General features: G+C 41.0%; 1 protein-coding gene across 2 annotated transcripts; it reads right to left on the reverse strand.

Annotated features, from left to right (window-relative positions):
• Window positions 1–2,162: 2,162 nt before the first annotated feature.
• On the reverse strand, window positions 2,163–19,434 carry TNFRSF11B (TNF receptor superfamily member 11b). Of its 2 annotated transcripts, XM_010203511.2 has the most exons (5): window positions 19,161–19,434; window positions 8,344–8,713; window positions 4,595–4,789; window positions 4,055–4,279; window positions 2,163–2,905 (listed from the first exon to the last, which is right to left on the reverse strand). In XM_010203511.2, exons 1-5 carry the CDS (start codon window positions 19,188–19,190, stop codon window positions 2,517–2,519), a joined length of 1,209 nt encoding a protein of 402 aa, XP_010201813.1. In that variant the 5' UTR covers window positions 19,191–19,434; the 3' UTR covers window positions 2,163–2,516. The 2 variants fall into 2 exon arrangements, with proteins under 2 accessions (XP_010201813.1, XP_061851944.1); XM_061995960.1 differs by lacking the exon at window positions 4,055–4,279.
• Between the last annotated feature and the right edge of the window lie 5,383 nt (window positions 19,435–24,817).

Below are 24,817 nucleotides of genomic sequence, written 5' to 3' on the forward strand. Positions count from 1 at the left end.
AGAATGTGAAGTGTTCGATTCCTTCCAGCCAAGCTAAGCTGACTTGATAAATGAGGCATAACCTGGCTGAGAAGTGTCTACCTGAGCATGGGCACCTGGTTAGCTGAATCAGCTTTAACAGATACAATTCATTAAACAGGTGTAACTTTATATAAAAGAATCCTATTTTAAACTGCACAGGCAATAGTTTAATGCTAAAGTTCCCCAGGAAGTCCAGTCAAGGCTGTACTCTACTGCAGTGAAGCATGTTCATATGGGAGCTACAGCATGAATTACACTGTGGCTTTGAGCCCTGACTTCAGTTATTGTCATTCTTGAAGGACCAGCTTTGGTGTTATTTACAGTGAGAGTTACACATAATTAGTCAGAATATGGAAATATAAACTTATAAATTAAAACCAGTACCATGTACTAAGATGAAACTCTGCTTTTCTCCAGCCAATAGCTCTGTTAAAGTGATTTGACTGATAAACTGTATTACTACTCAATACTATAACTATACCACCAATTGCTAAATTGTCATATTAAACAGAGCTAACATAGAAAGGATTAGGACAGAAATGTTTTGAAGAGATATGTGGGATCCTCTCAGTAAGATGATTATTCTCACTTTAATACCTACAACACCTCAAACCTCCACACCTGGAAGAGTCATGGAAACATTTGGTTTCTATCTTGCAAATTTAAGACTCTGTGGTTATCATCTTTTCATTATAATCAGTTTCCCTTGTCAAAGTGTGTAAATTATTTCAAATTAGTCAACACAAAAGTAGGAATTCTCTGTGTGTGTGTGTATGTTCAGCACCATTTCTCAGCTCCCTTGATAAATGAGAAGCTAATACATAGCAATGAAATATGAAAGGGAGTTTATTCCTTCTGATACAAAAAGTGATGTGAGAATTCAGTGAAAAATGAAACCCAAGCATTTTAAAGCAATATGTCCCATTTGTACTCTCTGCAAGGAGAGCAATTCTCATGAGCACCTATCGTATCTACCAGGAATCTCTTTCCCATTCTTTGCTTAAGATCCACTCATCTGTAATAGAGGAGTATTTGTCACACAAGGCTAGATGCTTACGGCTTTTCCTTCCTTTACACAGGGGAAAAGAGTGTGTTTGAATGCTCCTGCTCTGTTTGGGTAGTTTAAAGAAAAAAACCCAAGGGTGCAATCTCTCTCTGTGGCTACCGAAGCCAGTGAATGATCACTGGTCCTTAAAATGCTGTGAGCTTTTGGTAATGACACTCATACACTCCCTGTTCCGTTTTTTGGGGCCGATGTCTTTGCAGGTGTCATTCTGTAGTTGAGGGCAATGGTAAATGATTATTCTTTTTGTTTTTTTATGTGACCTCTCTATGCTCCTTTCCTTTAAACATAGTGGCAATGCATGAGGCTTTCCAAGCACGTCAGGGCTGTGCATCATCTTTCCTCTACAAAATTACAAGCTGTGGTTAGGGCAAAGGTTGTGAGCTCTCCAAGAATGACACTGGGCCAAGAGTGATGCTGGGCCAAACGTGTCTATGGGGTTGTAATTGCTTATATAGCAACCGCCTGGGCCTTCTGAACTAGAACCTTAAATGCTCTTTACCTCCTTTTACACCTGTACAGTGACCATGAAAATCCAGTGCTGGTCGATATTTACTTGGCTCACATATTAACTGCTAGACCAGACAGGGAGTAACAGAGAGCTGAGCCCAAGGTAAGGCGCAGAATCCACATGGTCTGTCTTTGTTTTAGTTCCTACTTCAGAGTGAAGAGTAAAACACCAGGCAAAAAGTAAACTGAAAAATTTAATTGTTTTATAAAATAAGATTATGAAGTTCTATATAAAAATCCCACTTCTTAAATATGGTACATTCACTTCCTCACAGAATATTTAAATATTCAGGTCACTTCTGCTATATTTTCACTGTATTTGAGTTAAAATCATTGGATAAATTAAAACATCCCTACCAAAAGATACCACAACTTATACAAATAAAACTAAGCAATAATACTTTTTTAAATACAAAATTTAAGGTAATTAATAACTCTTAGAGCATGCTACAAAAGTTTGCCAGAAAAATATATGGGATCATATTTGTTTAACTAGAAAATATACAGTGTGCTTTTCATTTCTCTTCCTAAAACTCAGTCTCATACAATTTCCATTTAACTCAATAAATATGTACAACAAAAATGTTTATTTCTCAAAGAATATAAATAGCAAATACTGTAGTAGAGCCTGGGCCAGCATTCTTTCCTCATCTAGTGGGGCTTTTCAACTTTGTGCAAAAATGCAGAGTCAGACTCTTAGTGTTATCAACAGGTTAATAGCTTTTAGAAAAGTGATTTTATTAAAAAAAACAACCCAAAACAACAAACCAAACTCCAAAAACACTGCAAAAGTCTTAGAGCTATTCCAGTCAGGCATTTCTATAAATAGTAAGACATAATGTAGGGAAACAATGTTCCAGTTTAATTACTGCTGGCAGTAATTAGGGAAAAATAGTCAGTGGAGAATGAAGAAGATCTTGAATTAGACACATCTTACTTTCACTGATTTAGTTTGGCTCCCTATGATTTCTAAAAGGAGTTTCTGGTATAATCTGTGCATTGTAAATCTGTGAAGAAACTTAATCACTTTCTTCAGGCTTTGGATGGTGCGTTTTGGAAAGTGGTACGTTTTCAAGTGCTTCAGTCCATACATTAAACCTTTAATGGTGTCTTGGTCACCATTCTTTATCCTCCACAGATTGAGAAGCTTCAGAACTTGCTCTGTAGGTTGACAGAGTTTCATTGTGCGCTCAATATCTTCTTTTCCCACCTTCTTGCCTGGTAAGCTTGCCATCAGTGTGTTGAGGTGTTCAAAGGTGAGGTTTGGGTGGCCAATATGCTTTAAGACACTCTTTTCGCAAATATCGATATCTGTAGAAGTTAAAAAGCAAAAAGGTAAGTACAGTAGATTGCAACTTTACCATGGTCTGAAAAACAACTGCCCAAATTTCAAGGTGAATATTCCTTCCCAATTTTTTTTTCTTTATTTGAAATAATTCTCTCAGGAACGCATTTTTTTTAGGCTCCAGTTATGAAAAGCACATAAGAATGTCATTAATTTTGGAAATACAAACAACCTCATGTTATAAACAAACTTTAGAGCAAGTATTTATTGCTATAAGCTTGTTTCATCTAATTTGTATAATGCTTTGTGTATCTAATAGGACTCCTAATATTTTATTCCAGTGAATGACAATTTTGCTTTTCTTCTCCACAAATGTCTAGACAGGTTTTGCTAAAATAGTCATTTTGGTTTCTGAATTTTCTAGACACTTTGCAGCCTGACATAAGCATGCATAATGAAAAGGAGAGGGGGGAAAAAAAAAGAAGACATTTCTGCAGCATTTTTCAAATCTATTCTGAGTGAGCAAAAGGTCACTAAAATGTGGTGGTTGTTGATGGTGGCTTACATGACTGAGAGTTGGCCTGACTCTCATAAAACCCCTGGTTTTAACACCGCAGCACTGTTTCCCCTTTGACACCTGTCTTGGCAGATTCAGCACAAGCAAAGGGGTAAATTGGCATGACAAATGGGTTCTGGAAGAGGGAAAGAAGGGAAAGCCTGTCTGTATATTCCTCACTCCCATGGGTCTCTGTTCATGAATAGATGTCCTAGTCTGAGCTGTCAGTCTGCACTTTATAGAAAACAAATTACATTCTCAGTTGGAGGCATCCAGCTCCCTGTAACCTCAGCAGCCACAGCTCAGATACAACATCACTTGATCAAAATTCTTCAAATATTGTGCAGTCTCATAAGGGGATCTTGGCTGTGCCACCACACATGCTCCCAAGGGTGATAGGAGTCTCGGAAGAATTCAGTCCCTGACTGATCAGAGGAAGCCGAATTCTCTTCTGCTTCCCCTGGATCTTACTGTGCTTACTGCTCTGATAAAACTCAGTCAAGCCCTGCAGGTCCTCCTCAGAGCATAACACATCACCAGGAGGTATTTGATCCCAAGCAATTTCTAAAATGGCATTTAGAAAGTTGCTTTTAATGTACGTGCTATCAAAACAAGGTACCTTGAATAATCTTCTTGACCATATCCTGTTCTTTGTTTTGCTGCTTCCATAACTTCAAAACCTGGAAGGTCTGCTCTTGAGAACTGTGCCTTTGTTTAATCCTTTCGATATTTTCTGTGCTAAGCTTTAACCCAGGCAAACTGTCTGCTAGTATGTTCAGCCAGTTAGGTGTGAGATAAGTAGGGACAGCAAACCTAAAAAAAGCCTCCTCGCACAGGGTTACATCTGAAATGAGAAAGAGAAGAAGAAGGTGTCATTCTGATCTGTTACCCTGCTTGTCTCTGGAAAAGCAGCAAGGATGACAAGGAAAAAATGTTTAAAAAATAAACCTAAGAAATAGTCTTTTTGGTGCAGTTGCTCTCTGTGCTTGAGTCCCATTTGGTCTAGCCTACAGTAATTAAAACTCTATTATGGCCATCACCATAGCAGGTTAGCAAGTCGCTAACAAGCTAGATATTTTTGTCATAAATGCTGGCACATTCATTTCAACTACAATTAAAGGTATGTTTTCAGAGCACTCTTCTTTAATAAGATACCTACCTATTCCACATTTTTGAGGTGTCGTATCTATATTTTCCTGACAGATGTTGTCACGAACTGCATTTCCCTTCAATGTTATTTTGAAACCCAATGCACTGCAGTTTGTGTGCTTTAGACAGGCTGCTGTGGATGATGTTTCATTCGAGAAAAATCCTTCTGGACATCTTGTACATACAGTGTCACTCTCAGGGGTACCTGTGGAAACAGGAAAACGATGCATGCAATTATATATAACTTTAACTGTGGAAGAAGACGCAACAAGATTACAAAAATAAAAGCAAATACTCCTCTCCAAATCGTCATGCTTCTGCTTTTCACGTTGCTCATCTATGAAGGAGTCACGATGAGAAAAAAAACCCCAGAACCTTAATTTTAAAAAGCAGATAAGATTCTTTAAGAACATGATGTTCCTGTTACCAATTTTTAAATCAGTAACTACTGGCTAAATCAGTAATTTAGTAAAGTAATACCTCTAATGCCGTTGTTACTTGAGTCTATTCAGACATTGCATGATGTCTGACCTTTGTCCTTCAACTGTACAAATATTCCATAAAATAATTAAATGTCAAAAGAAACTGCTCTAAACTGTAATATCTGTAGTAACTGCTCAGAACCTTACTTGAATGGATTACTTTAGTTCTAGCTAAAAATACAACGCAACTAAATATCAACCAAAGACGCTCTGAAAAGGAATTTCTCTGCTCAAATATTAAATTATACATCAAAACAGAATTTCAATAACACTTTTGAACCTTTTTTTTTCTGGTTCTGAATAAAATATTTTTAAAATAAAAAAAAATAGATTGTTCAATATAGCAAAAGTATTTAATATACTGCAGATGGCATGGTTGTACTTTGGAATTAAAAAAAAAGATACCACAAGAGAATGGTCCCTTCCAACCCTCAAGATTCTGTGATTCTGTGATTCTATCACATCAACAAAGAGGAAGAAAATTAATACACAAAATCTGAAACAATGCAAACAGTCTAACCAGCACTGGCAGCAAAATAACAGCACCAATAATTGCTATATATCTATTCTTAATTCATCTTTATTCAGCCAACATTGAAGCAAGTGCCTGAAGTCTAATATCTAATATTGCATTATTGAACGTGAGTTTAATTAAAATTTTGGGGAAAAAATTGGAAACTACATTTGCATAAGAAAATGCCTCCATCTAGTGTAGTTTGGAAGTAGTTACATGTGGATGCTTATTTTAATGCGAATTTTTAAGTGAATTTTATTTATTTGGGGTATTTCCTTAGAGGAAAAGAGCACAAATCACAAGTTTTCACCCAGTGGTGAGGTAAAGAATAATACTTGCATGCACTTGACCTAGCGCTTCTTCCATCAAAGTGAAATCGAAGGACCAGGCTTTAGCTCTTGTGCATCTGAAAAATCAGAGACTCTCCTATTGCCATCCTCCCCAAATCCTCTGCTTTCTGCAGCCAGTGCACAGCCCGTGGCAGCAGCAGCCTCTGCCCTTGTGCCTTCTTGCACAATGTGTGCTGCCTGCGGCTCTGGGCTGTACTAAACTCCAGCCAACACCTGCACCTGAGCGGGCAGCAATTAGCTTTGCTGAGACATCTGAATTTTTAGCAACTTTCCCCACCACACACACTGCTGTTGTGTTCTGGCAGCCAGGAAGGGGAAGAAAGGAGAGTCCCTGCAAAAGGTGCGTCGTTGGGCTCTGAGCTTCCCATATAACCTTGGTGGCACAAGAGGGAAATAACCTGGGTAATACATCAGAGTTCTCAGGGTTGAGCACAAATTCAGTTCCCAGCTTTGCCAGAGTCTTTGCTGCTTATCTGGGTGCTGTTGCTGAGGGCACAAACTGCGGCAGTCTTCTGCCGCTCCCTCCGGTTCTCCTGGAATCCCCCCTTCTCCCCAGGGGAACCGCAGCAGAGATAAGTGCTGCTTCCCCAGTGCAGTGCTGCCAAAGGCCCTGCCATGTACGAGGCCAACAGCAGCAGAAAGGAATAAAGCATTAATGTGCACTCACAGAAGGGGACTGCCAAGGTCAAGTGATCTATTCAGTGTAACCATCAGTGACCGGCAGCGGGAAGACAGATTCCAGTGCTTCAGACGTTGAACAAGACACTGGACCACACCACCTCCCTGTGAGGCAGTGCAAGCATATTTTTCTACACTTTGGTTTTATTTCACCTGAATTTACATCTTTACAAAGTTCAAGGCTATCATATGGCAGAAAGTGAGAACACAGTGTAGTCCACACTCATTAAAATTCTTAGCCTATGCCTCACCTCAAAAACAGACTATTGACACAGGGGGACACAATTATTTTTACAATGTTTGCATTCCGTGTTTGAGGTCTGCTTGTGTTTAACTGGTTCATTCTGATGGTCTTTTGGAAACCAACTTTCCAATAAATTACATGATTCTACAATTTCTCTCCTTACAAAGTTTGTTTCATCTTAAACTGAGGGATTCAAATTTGTCTGCCATGATTTCACTGTGCTTGCAGGAATGCAACAGGCTGGTTGCTTGGACAATTTCCACTTCTCTGTTCACCTCCCATAGTCTTTCTGAGAACTTTTATTTCTGGTCCCTTTTGACTTCCTGATGAGGTATGGTGGGACCTCATTAACCCAAGCCCCTGGGTATAATGATTTAGGTTAATGAAGGTTTATAATATGGAAATGCAGTAGCTGGCAGTGGAAATGTTTAACAGTAGTAAGGGCATCAAGGTAATGGCTAGTTAACCAATTACTCAGGGACTAGTGAGCAGCTACAGCAGTGACATCATTCCTTACATCAAAGTTGCTCTCCAATGAGTTGTTAACCCAAGACAGGACTCCCAGCTCTCATTCAGCATAGCTCTAAAATGTACAGGCCAGCCCTAGTGTTTCTCACTATATATGTGCAATTCTGTAGTCTGGAGATTTGTGTTGCCTACGGGTTTGTGTCTGAGATGCTTTAATTTTCTGTACTCCCTTCCTCAGTGCTCCGCTTCGGGCAGTTATCAATCTCTGGTACAGTGACAGTTTACAACTCTTTCAGGCTTTATTAAATACTGGAGCTAAACTGGGCCCTGACATTCGCCAAATGATAAATTATGTTTTGAGAGAAGAACTCCTTATTGGTTTAACAATTTGTGTTGTCTTAAATGAAGAATACACTCCACTGAAAGGTGCCACTTCGCTCCGTATCCCCACCAGATGTCCAGCATAATGCCAGCCTGCTTGACAAAGAAACGGTCGTTTATTTGGCAGCAGTAACAGTTTCCCCAAGAGTTCCACTTAGGATGCTGATAATTAATTATTACCACATATTGTGGTGGTGCTAGAACTATATTAATATTGTTATAATTACATGCTTGGTGTCAAACACGTAGTGCTCCCAGTGTTTGTTAGGATATACAGTTGCTTGAAACAGCAGATTTCGAAATGAAAAACATTATTATTTATCACACACACAAATACTACGTTCCAGATAATGTTCCTTTAAAAGAGGCAATCCATCATGTTTCTCATTAGAGTGCAATTTGCCACATTTGCTACTGCCATTAAGTTCTATATTACAACAGGAGCAGGGTATTCCACTGAGAAACGTTCCTCTGGCTACAGTCCAAACTATGCAGACTAGGAACAGGTTCAATTGGCTTTACAATTTACTGTCCTGTAATTTCCTCTGGACGAGCCACTTTCCTAGTGTTGTAAGCACCAGGAGCTGTCGTCGCGTGGCAGAGCTCTAACGGAGCCCGTGTGTGTTGACAAGCCGTACGTACCTGGCTGTGTGACGCCGAATCCGGGAGGGCACTCCGTGTGCTTCAGACAAAACTCCACCTCCAAGTATCTGCCTTCGATGCACTGGCAGAGGCGGTTCTGCGTGCTGGTGCACTCCTGCTTGACGTACTGCAGCTCTTTGCAGATGGTGCTGCAGTACTGGCACTCGTCATTGCTGTTCCACTCCTCGGCGTAGTACTGATCCGGGCATGGGGCACACTGAGTCGGGCTGGTGGATGTGCAGTGCTGCTTCACGTAGCTCCCAGGAGGGCACTGGTCACACAGCAGCTGACGGGATGTCTCTGGGTCATAATGGGGATACTTGCGGGGAGAGTCATCCTGGATGGTCCACTTAATAGAAATGTCCAAGAGCTAGCGACAGGAAAATAAAACATCGGTCGCTTTAGTTCTGGGGAGCACTGTGGTCATAAAGAAACCTATATTTTAATGAGTTTAGGAGTTTAATCATGTTGCTATCTTCAAAAAAAATGTTTGCATTAGAGATTTCTAACATAATAGCCAGCTTCTGGACTCTCCCATGTCTGTCTGAGGGCGGGGAAATTTTAGGATATTATCCAGCAAACTTTCTCCAACCAAGTACTTCCTTGTTCTTCCAGAGATGGTGATGCTGTTCTTCCCCAGTTTACACTCTTTTACTGCCTGGCACCACAGAACCCAGCCTAGCGGTTGCATTGGCAGTGTACTCAGTGCACTCCTGCGTTCTTAAGTACCAAGTACTTCAGATGCAAATGTAATGGTATCTGAGCATGCAAACCTTACCAGTGTACTGCACCATTACCACAGATATCTTTAAAAATGATTCCTTATAATATTTCTTTTTACTAGCAGTGAATGGCTACAACAATATAGGTTGCTTTTTAATGCCTTCCATTTCATCTTGCAGTTCTGGGGATAAAACCTGGCAGCTACGTCAAGTATGAAGATGCAGCTCCAGACAGAGGTGAAGAATGCTGCAGTTTATGGAGGGTACGCTAAGGACATAATTGTATGAGCTGCAGCCAGGTTAATTCTCTGACTTCCCATGTAAATCCACAGGCTTACAGCTGTGGTGCGGACCCAGTTCAGTACCAGCACACACCATGACCGCTACACTCCTGCTTTGCTGCTGCTGTTTGGGATCCAGCAATCTGAGACAACCCTGCCCTTCTGCAGACCTAATCTCCATATCACAGCATTTTTGTCTGGTAACTGAAAATTTGGCTCTGTGATTCCACCAGCCCATCCAAAAAAAGCCCTCTTGGCTTCACTCCCTACGTAGCACCTCGAGCCCCACTGGGTCAGCCAGCAGCTCACTCTCCCCACTGAGAACCTGGCTCTGACCCAGCACTGCATGACCAATGTGCCACTTGTCTCCTAAAGCTTGTATGTTTTATAAAGATGAAGTAAACTGACTCACAGAATCACAGAATCTTAAGGAACTTTAAAAGATCATCCAGTCCAACCCCCTTGCCAGAGCAGGGCCACCTAGAGTAGGTCACACAGGAAATTGTCCAGGTGGGCTTTGAATGTCTCCAGGGAAGGAGACTCCACAACCCATCTGGGCAGCCTGTTCCAGTGCTCCCTCACCCTCACAGGGAAGAAATTATTCCTTGTATCTCTTTGGAACCTCTTGTGTTCCAGTTTATACCCATTGTCCCTTGTCCTATCATTGGCCATCACTAAGAAGAGCCTGGCTCCATCGTCCTGACACCCACCCTTTACATATTTGTAAACATTAATGAGGTCACCCCTCAGTCTCCTCTTCTCCAAGCTAAAGAGCCCCAGCTCTCTCAGCCTTTCATCACAAGGGAGATGCTCCACTCCCTTCATCACCTTTGTGGCCCTGTGCTGAACTGTTCAACTAACTTGCCTTTGTTGCTATTTTAATCCCAGTCAGCTAATACAGACTGGAAAATTCAATTTCACGAAGGTATTTTCCTGTTTTCCAGTGCAGATGTCCCCAAAGTGCAAGTGGAATTAACTCTTTTTATTCATTCAGACTCTAGATTTCCTAAAGAGGCTTTGTCTAAGGGCCTCATTTCTGTCACAGAATGACACTTCTTAAGGATAGAAAGGGCTGCTATCTTCATCAACACAAGTCAGAGTGTTTGCACCAAGTAATACTAGGTGCCTAAATCAGGAACTCCTATTCTTCAGTGCATTCTCCTATTGCCTGTCTACGAATCTTTATATAGCTATAGACAGGCTGAAGAATGAAATTCAGACAGTACAGATATTTCCCATGTCCTCTTCTAGTTAACTTTGACTCAGCCCTGTAACTTGTCCCATCTGTGATTTTCACAGATGGAGATTCCACTTTTTCTAGTGGCCTCAATGAACAATCTCTTCCATTGTGAGAAGTTCCTTGTTAGTCATGGCAGTTTGATGTACCACTCCTTTTTTTCTCAAATGACTGGATCAGTTTCATGTGACCTATTTAACAAGAGGGTGCAGCACATTTTTTAGTAGTGAATGGCCTTCCATTGATTAAAAATGCTCCCACCCTTGATAAATCTACAGCTATTACTCTAGCAACGAAGATGTCCTGGTAATCCCATTAATTGATAATGTGAACAGTCAGGGGTTTTTTTTTATTCAGTTAATAGATAATATAGCATCCCAGAGTCCTAGATTTGCATGGACACATGCATTCCCTTCTCAAGACATAACAGACTACAACATGCATTACAGATGCTACAAAGACAAGCATCAACCCATGTTTCATGCAGATGTTTGTGGAAACCCCAGACAATGTCTGAGGCAGATGAAAATCTGACACTGCAAAAACGATTAGGGATAGCAGGCTGACAAGCAGGCAGCAAGTCCCTGTGCAGAAACGCCAGTTTTCTTGTGCTGCAATGCACGGCTCAAAACAAATCCCAATCACAAGTCACTGCAGTAGAATTTGCTTCTCCAGGTCATGCCTCTGTCCTTGGTGACACATTTTCAGGTGCTGAACAGCTAGGTGAACTATTTTGTGGCTGCTCAACTCTCCCTTGCAACATGCAGTAGCAAGAACAAGATTTTTCTCTATTTTCCTTACTCAACTATTTACACTGGAAATCATATATGAGGCAAGTGAGAGGTTTTCCTGCATGGGATGACTCAGGATTTAAAAGAATTAAAACTCAGGAATCATAGTATGAGAGCATGGGGTTTTGCAGGGGAAAATGGAGGCGTTTGTTTCCTGAGAAACCAAGAGCTGTTTGAAACAAGCCAATAAAAATTGAAAACAACACAATTGGAGAGGAATTGATTTCTAAAATTGAGCAAAAAATACTTACAGCACTTGTGTGAGACCATGCAAAGTTTTGCCTTTGCAAGGACAAATAGCTATTACGTATTGATGGCAATCAGAATACTACTAATGAGCATAACCAATAACCATAATAGAATTTATAACTCAGCATCATTAAAAGGACAATCAATCTTTACATTTGATTTTTACTTTGTTTCTAAAAGAAGAGTACATCCTATTTGTCTTCCCTTCTTTCCAAGAAGTGCACATTCTATAACTGCAGCAACCTATAGATCAGTGGCTGAGCCACATGGATGCAGAATAACAGAATCACAGAATCTCAAGGGCTGGAAGGGACCTCGAAAGATCATCCAGTCCAATCCCCCACTGGTTTGTTTAGTAAATGATTATGACAAAAGATTCTTCAGTCAAACTAAAGCGATACCTGCAATCAATATCTCAGTATTTTACCAGAACTTTTCATTTATAATTTTCAACACAGGGCTAGGTTACTATTACCATTACAGTTTGAATACCATGATCCTAGTAGTACAACAGGCTGTGTGACTCATTGCCACAGGACGCTGTCAATAGTTGAGTTGAAAATGTTACTTGACATAGTAATGGAGGAAAATAATAAAGGGCTATTAAACATAAACATCTCCTTTTGATCAGGAAATCTCAAACCACAAATTGCTTGAGTCTGGTGACGTGTTTTGGAAAAGTATTGTTATTTTTCTGCCTTTTTCCTCCATGTCCTCTATGCATCAGTTATCAACCTCTGCCACAGACATCATATGGGGCATTTTTTCTAGATTAATTACTTAGCAATTATGTACTAATTTACTTTGATTATGTACTTAGACCCAGCACAGTCATTGTCTCGTTAACACTCCAGTCTCCAATACCACTTTTCTCCATAAGACTACTGTAGGACCCTTAATAAGAATTAAGAGACTAGATCTGCAACATTGTTTTCCAGGAAGAGTAAAAACACCTAGCACATGTGAATTTTGATATGCAACCTGAAAATCAGAAGTTATCCTTGAACCTACATCAAGTACCAATGTAAAAGCAATCTATTTTTCAGAAATTTTGCAAAAATGTGAGAAGACCAGCAGAGGGAAATAAAGTATATTTTTTACTAGTTTTGCTGCAATAACTTGGCACAAACAGAATGAAAAAACTCTTCTTGTCCCCTAGACCCCAGAGTAAGCTAGAGCAGAATGTCATTAAATGGTCCTGTCTCCTGACCAGAGACAAGCTGGATTTGTGCTTGCATTAGCAAGTTGGATCACCTGTTACAACAGCAGATTTGTAGAGCAAAACAGATGGTGCTGAGTACCTGACATCCACATTATGCATGATTTAGAGGAGAGGGCATGTTGAACTAACTTCAGTCTGCTCTCATGGACTTAGCACATATTAGTGGTTAAAGTGCATCTGGTGTGCCTCTGGAATCTCTCTCTGGGTTTACTTTCATCAATCCAGTTTACTTTTGTAAATCCGCTTTGTGCACTCCAAGTCTGTTCTGATGTGCAAACTAAAATACAGTAAATAAGGAAGATCAGGGGAGGCCCTTCAAAAGCACATTCCCAAATAAAATTTAAATGGTAATTAAATGTATTTTATGTCGTTCCTGACATTTCTCCTCCTAAATTATGCTATGACCAACTTAGTAGCAGATTCTCAGCCACATAAAGCCTGTGATAGACCTGCATGCCCATACTTAAAGTTATGATATCGTACTAAAGGCCTGAATTTCTGCTGTAAAAAATAGCACTATTTGAGCACATGAAAATGTCATGATCAGGACTTTCAAGTCCTGAACATTGCTTTTCACAAAAGTTTTGCAGGAAGCGGGTTTTCTCCTGTTAATCAAGCTGGCCCTAGCCTGCTCTGCTCTTGCTGGAGTAGAAGGCATGCTCCAGTTTGAAAGGAGGAACAAATTAAAAGTCTAGCTTCAGTTTACTGGAATCAGAAGTAGGGGCAATGAGCATGTTCACCCTTTAACCCTTATGGAACCAAAGCTGAAATCTATCAGTGCTACACTTGGCCAAAGTCATTGATTTGCTTTCAGAAGATTGCGTAAAATTCTGTTTATCTGTGTTTAGGAGAGATTAGTTCAGCCTGGAAGAGGTACAAACAAGTTAAGAAGCAAATGGAAACTCTGATCTTGAAGAAGATCATGACTTGCTCAATAGCTCAGCAAGTCAAAACAGTAGCTATAGATTTGGTACAGAGAGCGAACAAATGGAGAGAGATTTTTCTCCATTAAAGTGTATTGCTGGCAAATGAAAAGGGGATTCTTTCAGAGGAAGTTTGAGAACAACCTTTTACTGAGAAGCAGGTGCAAGAAACCCAAGTAGTTTAAATATAGCTCTCAATGCATTTCTGAAAGTAAATATGCCATTTGGTTTCCTGGAAGAGCTGGGGAATGGACCAAAAAGATCTATGCAGTTTCTTTCAGTTTTAAAACCTAAGCAAATCCATTCTATCCCAACACTAATGGAAACCAGTAATACTCAATATCTTGTTCATATCAACAAATTAACTGTTAGTCTGATTCACAGTGCACTCAATTGCAAATGGTTTTCCTAGGGGCAGTGAAATGCGGGGCTCAATTAAAAAAAACGATCCCGAAGGATTTTTTGTTCTTTGACTATGAAATGCTATCAGAAACCAAATCGTTGTAACAAAACAAAACCAACCCAAAATCTAATATGATTAACCACCTCTATCTACCTGCTGGGTGAAATTAATTTCTACTGCCATGGGTTCAGTTTTGAAAGGAGTTAAAAACTCAGTTCTCATCTGCCTCCCTGGACCAAATCCTGGGTACTTCATAGAATCATAGAATGGTAGGGGTTGGAAGGGACCTATAAAGATCATAGAATCCAACCTCCCTGCAGAAGCAGGTCCACCTAGGTCACATAGGAACACATCCAGGCAGGTTTTGAAGACCTCCAGAGAAGGAGACTCCACACCCTCCCTGGGCAGCCCCAACCTCCTGACATTCACCATTTAGATATTTGTAAATATTAATGAGATCCCCCCTCAGTCTCCTCTTCAGACTAAACAGCCCCAGTTCCCACAGCTTTTCCTCATAAGGAAGATGTTCCAGCCCCATGATTACCTTGGTGGCCCTGTGCTGGACTCTCTCCAGAAGTTCTCTGTCCCTCTTGAGCTGAGGAGCCCAGAACTGGACACAGGACTCCAGATGAGGCTTCACCAGGGCAGAGTAGAGAGGGAGAAGAACCTCCCTTGACCTGCTGCCCACACTCTTCTTGATGCATCCCAGGATGCCATTGCCCTTCTTGGCCACAAGGGCACATTGCTGGCTCATGGTCAGTTTATTATCAACCAGGACTCCCAGGTCTCTCTCTGCAGAGCTGCTCTCCGGCAGTTCAACCCCCAGCCTGTACTAGTGCATGGGGTTGTTCCTTCCCAGGTGCAGGACTCTGCATTTGTCCTTGTTGAACCTCAGGAGGTTCCTCTCTGTCCAACTCTCAAGCCAATAGAGATCCTACTGTGTGGCAGCACAGGATGGCTATCTTTGTGTGAGGAACTGGGGCTTTATGTAAGGGACTGGGACAAACTGCAAATGCTGACTTACACTGCAATGTCATGCAAGTAAATACTGAATACTGAGAACTTATTCAAAGTGAGTTACCCAAGGTTAAAAAGCAAACCTTTGATTGTGTCAGTTAACACATTAGGCCTGAAGCTATATTTTTCATACCATTTTTATGTCAGCATACACAAAATGTTCACATAAAAGGCCTATGCAGTCCATTTATTTGAGCCCTTAGAAGATGCTTTTGAAAGAGAAATAATGTGACTGTAAAATTTTATTTCAGATCTTGGGCATGAAAAAAGTACACACCCTTTTCTTTCATCTTTAAATGTAAAGCAAAGAGCCTCTTGCTTTTTCTTGTTGAATTAAAATGAACTAGAAGACAAAGCACAGAAAGCAAAAATCCTTCAAGCATCATCCCCTTAAATCACTGCTTTGTAAGAGAAAAGAAAGTGGCTTTTCAGCATATGAAAATATTATTATATAGCTTGGCTTTGTGGTTTTGGGTTGTAGACCAAAGGAGAATGTTTAATTTGCTGAGGAAGATAAATCTGTTTCTGTTTTGCATTCCACAGCTATTCCAAAGCATATTTTCCTGCGTGATAGATAATCATTCAAGGCATCTGTCAGATTGCTCTTAGTGTTTGCATTGGGTTCAAAGTAAAACCTCACAGCTCTCCTACTTCGCTTTCTGCTCAATTTGGACAAAGCTAAGGCAGGAGGCCTTTGTTTACCCTCAGCCCTTAGGCAGAATGCCTCATGGAAATCATGTGCAGACCCAAGAAATCCCAGTGGCAAAACATAGCACTGAATAATGTTAAAGAGGTCCTCCTGATCAACAACTTGTCACACCAAAACAGTATCTCTAGTACCTGACAGTGTCATGTTCAATCAGATCCACAGCCGTCCACTGCAAATAACCACTGTAAAACATTTGTCATCTAGGAAAGCATTACTTGCATCCACCTGAGAGATACTCAGCTCTCTTCTTCCTCACTTTCCTGCTCTGGGGACTCGTGCAATCACCGAGTTTAAATTCTTTGGGCTGAGAGCTATGCAGCACTGCTTACTCCATGAGCTGCTGCCTGTTCATTGGGAGCACAGCCCAGGCAAAGCACCTTCCGTTTATTTGGCTGCAGCCAAGCACCAGGTATAGAACAAAGGCTAGAATGGAGTTTCGTTGGTTTGAGTTTAGTTCATAAAGCTGTTCTACCATCCTGCCAACTGCTTCAGTGCAATCCACTCACTTTGGACATAAGAATGCCTACTTTTGCATAGAAGATGATTTATAAAGTGCAGGCTACTCTTTTACTAGTGACTCTCCTGAGCCACCTGCATTTGAAATTGAGGCTACCAGCTACTGTCTTTATTGCTCTTTGAGTAAAGCAATATGTCAACAATGCAAATCTCATAGAGACTTTGTGAGGCACCATTAGTTGTCATTTACAATGCAATTTAGGGGTCTAAACTCTTGTTTCACTTTCAGTGGTAGGAAGATGACATTCATCTGAAGAGCAATTTTGCATCTTATCAAATCAAGTCTTCAATTACAGGAGTTACGTTTGCCTTGAAGTTTGTGGAGCGAGAAAGCAGAAAAGACTAATCAACTACTCACCAAAAGATACGTCTTAGCCACAGCTCGTATTTTGGAACATTGTTTGACAGTGACAGCAAGATTTAGAGCTAACCCAAACCTGGGATGTTACCACCATGACTACAGTCTGCCTTTGCACTGAATAGAACTAATAACAACTGACATTCTAGCTAGAGAAACACTATGTCCAACATTATGTCCAAACAGGTATTTTCCTACCGGAAGATCATCAGAGTAGTACATCTACTTGCATAAAAATTAAACACAGAAAGAACAACATTAAAGTTTCAGTGAGATTTGAACAGTGGGAGTTATTTAAATTGCGACAATATCTTTGAAAAATTCTTCCGGTAACCTCGGGGTTTTATTTTTAACCGACACACACGCAGACAGACAGACAGAAAGTCAGACAGAAAGATAACTCCTACCCTCGCAGGCTGCAAAGCCACTGCTGCCTACACACAGCAAACCCAACAGGCAGGCCAGAAAAAGCATGTCACATGCACCCAGAGATCCAAAATAGAGAAAGGTCAAGTTTAAGGGTCAAGATAGTTACGTGACAAGTAACGAGATCCAGCTCTGGGGAATTTCTTTCAATTCAGTGTGATTTCATAACGCTTGTCTGTTTGTAAGCAGTTTTAGTGTTCCAGCAAACAACACGCACATGCATGCACCACCACAGCAGGTCCCCATTCTGAAACCTTAGCAAAGAGGCCAAGGTTGAAAGTACATCATGTCCAAAGAGTCTTTTTTAGCTATGATGTCTCCAAACTAGGTTTAAGCTATGTGAGCCAAACGTACACAACTGCTGTTGTGCGTTCCGTAAGTGTTCTTATAAAATAGGTACTAAAACTGCTTTTCTGAGCTCTGGCACATCTGACAGTACTTAAACATCACTGATAGTACTTAAACTTCCCAATAACTTAATATAAATTGCTTTTAAATAATAGTAACAGCAATAAAAAAGAATTGGATTATGAATCCCTCCAATATGTACTCCTGCCTGAGACGTATTTCAGCTCTGAGACTCATCTGCCAGAGGATTATGGTGAACTTCACCAAACGCTATTACTTTATGGGAGAACATGAACAGGCACATTACATTTAATCAAAATCAAAATACTGAAGTGATTATTTTATGGCAGCCACAGATAAGAAGCCAAGCTGATAAATGAGTATTGCTGAAATTCCCAGATCAACTTCCTGTGCTTTCATATAGACAAAGAAGGCACAACATCATACATGAGATGAAAAAGTTGTCCTGCATTTCAATTTCCTGACCGCGAGCCTGGCAACTTTTGCTTCCCTTGCACCATTAATTACTTTGGGTTTCTCAAAAAGCCCTTTCAGAAAGTAGTACAGAGAGTAATAAACATGCATTACTCATCGGATCCTGGAAATCTCGTTGCATTTATAAAGAGCTTTCAAAATAAATGGATCTCAGTTCTAACACTGCCACAACATTAATGCCACTGTACTCACCAGAACAACCCAGAAGCAAGTTACCGTGCAGGCACACGTAACAGCCTGCTCTGGATATTATTTTTAATGTTTCCTTCAAATGTTTTCTTAGCCAAGAGATGAATAGATATTACACAGTGTCTGTCTGTACACAGATTTTAATTAATCTGACATCATATACAATTCCATACAGGTAAACGACATTTTGAAACATGTACTGCACTGCTAAGATATCTGAATTTGCATCTGGAAGTGTCTTGCTACACCACCAAGTAACAAAAAACTTATTAAAGCAGGGGCTGTACCAGACTTAGTAACACAAGTTTTTCTGTAATAGCTACTGACACAGCTACTAATTCATCACTTTCTTGCACATGAAGCTGAATTTTCTAAGCCAAAACAAGCACCACACACTTGTGATTTCTTTTTTTTTTCTGGAGCTCACAGTGGTTTTCCCGGGTAAGAAAGCCAGCCCAATATCTGAGATAACCAGAGCCACTGCAGCAGAGATTACAGAGGCAGGCATGGAGCTTTTGTAAATGTAAAAAAAACATCCCAGCCCACAGTTTTAAAATTCACTCCTAGATACAGTGTTTTCTGTCAGCCTGGTATGCTGAAGCCTTATGGAAGGAGAGAAGAAGATAAGAAAAAAGGGAAAAGGAAAGCAATTCATGCCACTACCTTAAGGATGAGATGAAAATCCCTGCTGCTTCCCTGGAGCTGGACATGTTCATCACACTCCAAACCTCACCGGGAAAGCTCAGCATGATGAAACAAAAAGGGCTTACCAAGAAAACTAAGAGAAGGACAAAAACAAACCCAAAACAAAACCTAAACAAAACAAAACAAAAAAAAACCCAAACCAGAAGAAAAGCTGTATGTCTTTACAGTCTGATCTCTGAAGCTGTAATGCATCTTAAAGCCTATCTACCTCTCTGAAGGGACTTACCACAAGTGTGCAGCACAGGAACTTGTTCATTGTGGTCGGTGGAAGAAACCTCAGCGAGCTGGGAAATCAGGCAGAGAGTCAGCTCCCTCTCCAGTCTCCTAGCAGCCTGCTTACATCCCCCAACATTAAAGACACGATATATATATAGTCCTGGTGTAACAGGAAGCTTTGGCTCAGCTTTGATCACTCATTCTCTACCATGACCAAACTTTTCTCTTGCGCGCACTTTCTCCCCCCCCTTTTTCTTTTTGAGGAACCTGTAAACTTGATGACTTAATGGAACCCTTTGAGTGCTGTAACCACAGACTGGAAAATGCAAGAGGGAGTGTCAGGGGCTGGCCAGGGGAGGGTTTAACTGGGCTCTGGCTGGCTGGCTGGCTGGCCCCAGCTCCTCTGCCCTGAGCAGCTGGCTTGGAGGGATGACCTGTGCCCCGGGGCTGACAGCAGCTGCCACAGTGTCCCAGGCTCACAGGAATGCGGTTTAAAAGCACTGCTGGAGCCTGAGCCCCAGGGCGCAGCGGCAGCAGAGCCTCCCGCTCACAGGGCTCTTGAGGACACTTAGGACTGCCATTTCCCTGGGAAGAAAAGGGGGCCTTTCAGCTCAGCTTCCCGAGGGTTTCCAGGAGTGGGATGGTCAGGGAAGCAAAGGCCATGGAGAGGGAGCCTGAGGGGAAGAAGGATCCCTGCTGGTTTCCCTTCCCTGCTGAGGCAGGAATGCAAATAATGGCCCCATTGCCCCGCAGCTTGCCAAGGCAGGCCTACTGATGGCTGCCCTAGCTGCCCACCAGCCAGCACCAGCCCACAAGGGACTTTGTGGGGAGGCGAGACCTGTGGGGATGATATGGGGCTTTCACATGTGCAGTTGTGATCTCCAACTCAGGAAGCTGTTCTTCCTTCCCTGGCTTTTAGCTAGAAAGGGGTATTTCTCTAAAGCCATAAGGATCAAAGTCTGCCATCTCCCCTCCCTGGATTGCTCAGAGGGCTTCCTGGAAGCCCTGGGGAACCTGCATGTACCAGGCATGGAGCTGAGCACAGCTTTCCAAGCAAAGGTGCAGAGAAAAGATTTCTTATGCCAATCTCCAGATATTCAGAAAGTGATTATGAGAAGCTGTGGGATCTTGAGGTAAAAGCCAAACCCAGATGTGCCTCCAGTTTTCACAGATGGTTTTTTCTCTCCCTTTTCGCAGGCCAGACCAAAACCTCAGCTCTGGATGTTCCAGCTCTCCAGCATTTGAATTCTGGGGCCCATTTGGCTCTGCCTTATGTAGTTTTGCCCCTTTGAGTCACAAGACTCTGAGGGATTGGCAAAAGAGTGAGGTGGAAAAAAATCTGCATATTGTTTCACAAAAAATTCAGCTACACTAAGTCAGGAAACCATCGTCTTCAAGGACAGCCTTGTGCATTCTTCCTTACACATCTGTAACCATTTGAACACACATCAAGCACAACCTAAGATTGAAACAGATGCTGATTACACTCGGCAGGACTATAAAAATTCAACGTACTGAATTCTTTATAAGACATGATGTGAAAACTGGCACAAAACCCTACCACTCAAGCAAGTACTGCCAGCATCTGTTGGATAGTAGTCTCCACTTGGTAACTGTTTCACCTTGAATGGATGTTGTAACTGTTCTTGTACTCTTTTTAGAGCCTTTTAGTACTTTAGCATTTGTTCTCAGATATATTTACAAACATACAGCCTGGATAATGGGACAGTAGTGCCACTAAAAAGGATCTACTTCCAAATATTTTCTGCTTCCAATGTTTTCCTCATGGGGCAGGGGTGAGAACTGTTTTTGAAAGGGCCATTTTTGACCATGTCAGGGTAGCTATGCATGAGTACAGTATTTTCCATATAGAGAACAACTTAATCATCGATCAGAATGCTATAGCAATAGCATCAGCAGAAGTTATTGAAGCCAAACTAGCTTTATCCCCTCAGAGCTGGACATGGCAAAGTGTCTCTTATCCTGATGGAGAACAGTAAGCTCCAGTGTCAACTCAGAGGTCCCTGGGACCTTGGTGAGACTGATTGCTTCCTGCTCAGATACAGCAGAAAGAAAAGCACCAAATGCACAGCAAGCTCCCGGTGGTTAATTGAACAATGTAGCAGAATTTTAGTGGGCTTTGGACTGAGCTGTGCCTTGTCATGGCTGGTGCTAGTCATAAATACAGCTGGCTCTCTGGAGAACTAAAAATGTGGCTCATAAGCCTGTGTTTAAACAGGTTAATATGTATAGAGAGTATTGTTCATAACAGAATTGTCTAGAGATCAAAATGTTTTGTGCCATGAAACAGACAAGAAAATAAATTTAAAAGCCACTAAAATTCTTTAGCTGAAAATGTGGCTATGATTAGAAGTGGCATCTTCTTCAACTCATCTGTTTTGTGTATATTGTTGTTCAGAGCTAGATTTGCTGACCTGCTTGAAAAGATATTTTGCTCCCATAAGTAGTGAAAAAATTGACACGGGTTAATGAGAAGAAAATGGATCCTCCTTGAGCTCATTTAGATAAATGGAAGAGGGCCAAGGTGTATCTGTTTCTGTGAGGGCAGCAGGTTTGGGCAGATGCTAAGCAGACCATCATCTTAACTATACATGAACATCAAAGGTTTAACCAGCTAATGCCACTGGAGTTGGTGGAGCTGGCTGTGGATGTTAGGAGGGAACTATATAGTTGTACTTTGCACATTTGATCTGGAAATCACAAACAGACAATACATAGAGGATCCCACACTGCCATTTTTAGTGTCACTTTTCAGAGAAGAACTACACTTTAACAAGGTTTAAACTGCAGTTTGAATGTTTTCACAAGTGCTTTACAGCGTTGCCACTTTGCCTTTGGGAATTAGTTAAGATGTGCTTTGCAGAACATGGAATCATAGGACAAGGCAGTAAACCCTGTAATAAACACTTGTCCATGCTACAACCAAGCTGTCCTCAGCAATGTTTAAAAAAACCACGTTTGTGACTACATGTCATAACAGGGAGGGAGCACAGCCTGAAATTATTTTTTTAAAGGTAAGTTCCTTTAATTGTTAATTACCCATAACATAGTTTACAAGAGTTAACAGGTAAAGAAAACTTTAAAAATCAGGATTTCCTCTTCTACTAACAAACTTGAAGTGGTGAATATAGGTACTGTGTAGTCTGCTCCATATTACAGGAATATGACTAGCTTGTTTTAATTAGTTACAAGTGATGAAGAAACAGTCCTCTAGTTGACAGAAACAGTTTGTTGCAACTTGTAACAGTAAATAAAACTGAAGAAAAAGGACCATTCTCACTGGGCAAACTGAAAGTTAGTGATATCATGTTGCTTTCAATGTATAATGATGTGCTTTTGGTGGGACATCAACTTATTGATTCAGTAGTAGTCATATTTTTAGACAGGTATTTATCTTTCCCTGGTTTTAATCCTCACTATTTGTATTGCTATCCTGGATGTTATGATTGTTATAAATCTGTTTTTGTTCCCATGCATCATTATAATCACTGGGTCTATAAATGACTTTGCTCTTGCAGCCTGTCTGCTATCTGGAAAAATTCACAAGTCCAGACCAGTGAGCTGGTGCTGACAGGTGAAAGCTGCATAGCTGAGTCATCTCAATATATCAGTGTGATGTTTATTGAGCCCAAGCGACAAACAGTGGGAAGACTGTGGCTTCAGACTTGGGACTCAAACTTCACCACACATTGCATTTAGAGAACACTCAGAGCTTTGTCATTAATGGATTTCTGTCAAACTAAGAGGAAGAGGGACCTCAAAAAGATCAATTGCCTCTGAAAGCAAACATATTAGTAGCTACAAGAAGGAAATAATCTGGCTTTCTACCATGCTGTTACAGCAGTCCTTTAGAAATTAATCTCTCCATTTCAATTGTAAGAGCTGATGATCTGAACTATCCCAGTAAACCTTTGAAAATGGAGGCTTAAGGAAACCTGATAATCTGCAGACAATATAGCGGTGCAGGTAGCAGGAAAACAAGTTTCTTTTTTTGCCAAACTAGGTAAAACCACCTGCAGATATTTCCCCTTCCCTTTCCTCTCATGTAACTCAGAAATCCTGGGGAAAAGATTTCATGCCAACATATCCAAAAGGAACAGAAAACGTATTTAGCTAATAATGTTGTCAAAAGAAAACTTGGACCTAAGTGGTTATCCTTGGTTTTTATCTTGTAAATGGTTTTGCCTCATTTTTTTTGATTGAGACCTTGGCTCACTTTATAAATCAGAGGCAGATACAAGGTGCTAATATACCAAAAGGAAAACTTCACTTTTCAAACTGTGTATCTAGAGAAAGGGAAAAGGATCTTGTCCTATTAAAACAGAACTTCATTTGGATTATAGGATTTGAATGTTGCAATGGAGGAACTGATAAATTAGTCACAGACTGTGTATACAGTTACCAATCATAAACATCTAAATAATTAAATAAACAATGAAATAGGAACATCTCCAATTTCCAAATCAAGAAGGTCATATATTCTTTCCTGCCTGTGCTTGCCTACCTAGGGGATTGTCAGCTTGTGAATCTGAGAAGTGCTGGTTTCCTCTGTGGACACCCTTAGCTTTCAGATAACATTATCTTCTCTAGTGCCCTTTCTAAGTAGATTCATACTACATCGCTCATCTGGATTTGTGAGTTTTTCAGATTGTGTAAGCAACTTGAGTCAGGTGGGATCAGACTCCTGACTTTCAGATGGCTGTAGTTGAGAGTAAGTTGAGATCAAGCCCCGTATCTCTGCATGAGTTCCACCAGACTGTAAATTTGCATCCCAGGCTGCTCCACAGTCGCTTCGGCCTACAGGCAAACAACTCTGAGCCAAATAACCCAGAGCGTAAGGAATGCTAGGAACTGAGAAATGGCGGTTTCATTTAGTCATTCCTGCCCTAGCTTTTTTTGGCCTTGGATTTCTTCCTAACTCGATCTCTGTGGCATCAGGAGGCTTCTCGAAAGGTTTCAGACTCTCAAGCACTCAGAAAGCTTTAAGGTCTTCTGAAAAACTCAGTCTTAAACCTCAGTCCTTTGATAAGAAGGAATTCTTTGTTACCAGCATCAACATTTCCAGTTAACACCAGTACTCCAAAAGAGACAGCACATACTTTACCGAAAGCTACGGAAACTGGAACTGAAACAAGACAAGCTTTAGCCAGTAAGATTTTCTGGCTAACAGGTTTTGCTTTTTTGTCTCTACTAATTTGCTTGCTACTCTGTAATTGAAGGTCACTGGTTAAGGAAAATGGTCCTGTTAGCTCATGAGCAGCGGCTGTAATTTCATTGCTTTCAGTCTGACTTCATTGTGTATATTTGGGTGGTATTAACATAGCACCAATTTTCCCTCCTTCTGGTTTTCCATAGACACAGGGATGTCAGGCCAGCAATGACTCCTTGCTCAGCCTTCAATGAATTTTGCATGGGCACCTGAGGGACTTTTGCTACGTGCTCTGAATTTAAATCTCCTAGACACTGGGTTCAATCAACTGTGAACCAGCTATGGGCTTGTGCAGCTTGATGGACAGTCAGTATAATTTACATCTAAATGGTTTCACCACCTGTGGATTGCTAGACTCTCCCCTTCCAACCCAAAAAGTAAAGGCAGTTTTCATCTATGAGACACAGCTGGCTGTTTCTTGGCACAGGACCTTGGCT

The sequence above is a fragment of the Colius striatus genome, chromosome 4 (assembly GCF_028858725.1).
Source record: "Colius striatus isolate bColStr4 chromosome 4, bColStr4.1.hap1, whole genome shotgun sequence".
NCBI lineage: Eukaryota > Metazoa > Chordata > Aves > Coliiformes > Coliidae > Colius > Colius striatus.